At 41.1% G+C, this 1,584-nt stretch overlaps 1 protein-coding gene across 1 annotated transcript in view; it reads left to right on the top strand.

Annotated features, from left to right (window-relative positions):
* chrd (chordin) overlaps positions 1–1,584 on the top strand; it is a 20,055-nt gene that overhangs the window by 10,622 nt on the left and 7,849 nt on the right. The window contains exons 7-8 of the mRNA XM_010769205.1: positions 166–407; positions 870–983. Of these exons, the coding sequence (XP_010767507.1) occupies positions 166–407; positions 870–983 (356 nt within the window). The remainder of the gene's footprint in view (positions 1–165; positions 408–869; positions 984–1,584) is intronic.

The raw sequence follows: 1,584 nt of genomic DNA, 5'->3' as shown, positions 1-1,584 counted from the left end.
AGTACAGGTATTTGTGTTCAACATGTAAGAAGTAGAAAGTACAGGTATTTGTGTTCAACATGTAAGAAGTAGAAAGTACAGGTATTTCAGTTCAACATGTAAGAAGTCAAAGTAAAAAGTAATTGACCCTCTCCCTCTCCCTCTCTCCTCCCTCTCTCCTCTCAGAGCTCCCCACCCCCCTGGCGGGTCACTTTGTCTCCCCCCCGGTGAGGACGGGTGCTTCGGGCCACGCCTGGGTGTCAGTGGACCGTCAGTGCCACCTTCACTATGAGATCGTGGTGACGGGGCTCAGCCGGACGGACGACCTGACGCTGAACGCTCACCTGCACGGCCTCGCTGAGATCGGAGAGCTGGACGAGAGCAGCGCCACGCACAAGAGGCTGCTCACCGGATTCTACGGCTCACAGGTACACACGCTTTGTATATTGGAATTTAGACACATGTAACATATTGTTCTCGTTAAATATTGTATATTGTGCAATTTTTTTTTTTACATAAGTTCAAATGTTTATACAGATATTTAATTGTGTTTTTACTGCACATTTTTTCTTTAACTTCTATTTTTTTAATTGATATTTAATTGAAGTGTATTTTATTTTTAACTTCTTCTAATTATATAGGTTATCATTTTATTATATTTTTGATTTCTATTGCACTTTTTTAACTTCTTATATTTGTGAAAATATTTTCATTTTATTGCACATTAAAAACAACTTATTATGTTCTTATACATATTAGATTTATTTAATCTATGAATTGCATATTTTTAATCTAATTTCCTAACTTCATCCAAACAGTTAATTGTATTTTATTTTATATTTTATATTTTATTTAATCTTTAATAACGCACGTTCCCTCCTCTCCTGCAGGCTCAGGGCGTTCTGAAGGACATCAGCGTGGAGCTGCTGCAGCATCTGGACCAGGGCAGCGCCTTCATCCAGGTCAGCACCAAGACCAACCCCCGAGGGGAGATACGAGGACGGGTACGTACACAACACCTCTAAGAAATCACTATTTCACTTGTAGCAGGCGTGGAAAACATCTCAGCGTAGAATATTGATATTTTGGTGGAATAACAAGTATTTGAAGAAGACGATAAACTGCAGAGAATTGGGGACGGTTTGTAAAAACTTACAACAAGCATGACAGAAACCATTTTACAACCACAGCACGTCGTTTGCCTTTTACAAGAGAACCATTTAACAACCATTACACGATACAAAGGTAGCAGTGTCAGAAACAACCGGGAAGGGATTACAGCGTGTTGTGCTCAAACTTTTGATTCAATACAAACTGAAATATGTACATGACACAGGTAAGGAAACTAAAACTAAAATGCATTAATTAAACACACACACACACACACACACACACACACACACACACACACACACACACACACACACACACACACACACACACACACACACACACACACACACACACACACACACACACACACACACACACACACACACACACACACACACACACACACTCACTCACTTTTATACAGTGTGGCCCTGGGTCCGGAGACGTCTGAGCACATTATCAGTCACCCCGGAGAGCCCGCCAGCAGCATTT

The sequence above is a fragment of the Notothenia coriiceps genome, unplaced genomic scaffold, assembly GCF_000735185.1.
Source record: "Notothenia coriiceps isolate Sejong01 unplaced genomic scaffold, NC01 NC01_scaffold00006654, whole genome shotgun sequence".
NCBI classification, from domain to species: Eukaryota; Metazoa; Chordata; class Actinopteri; order Perciformes; family Nototheniidae; genus Notothenia; species Notothenia coriiceps.
Note: the sequence above shows the minus strand (reverse complement) of the source record. Positions and strands in the feature narration are given on the sequence as shown.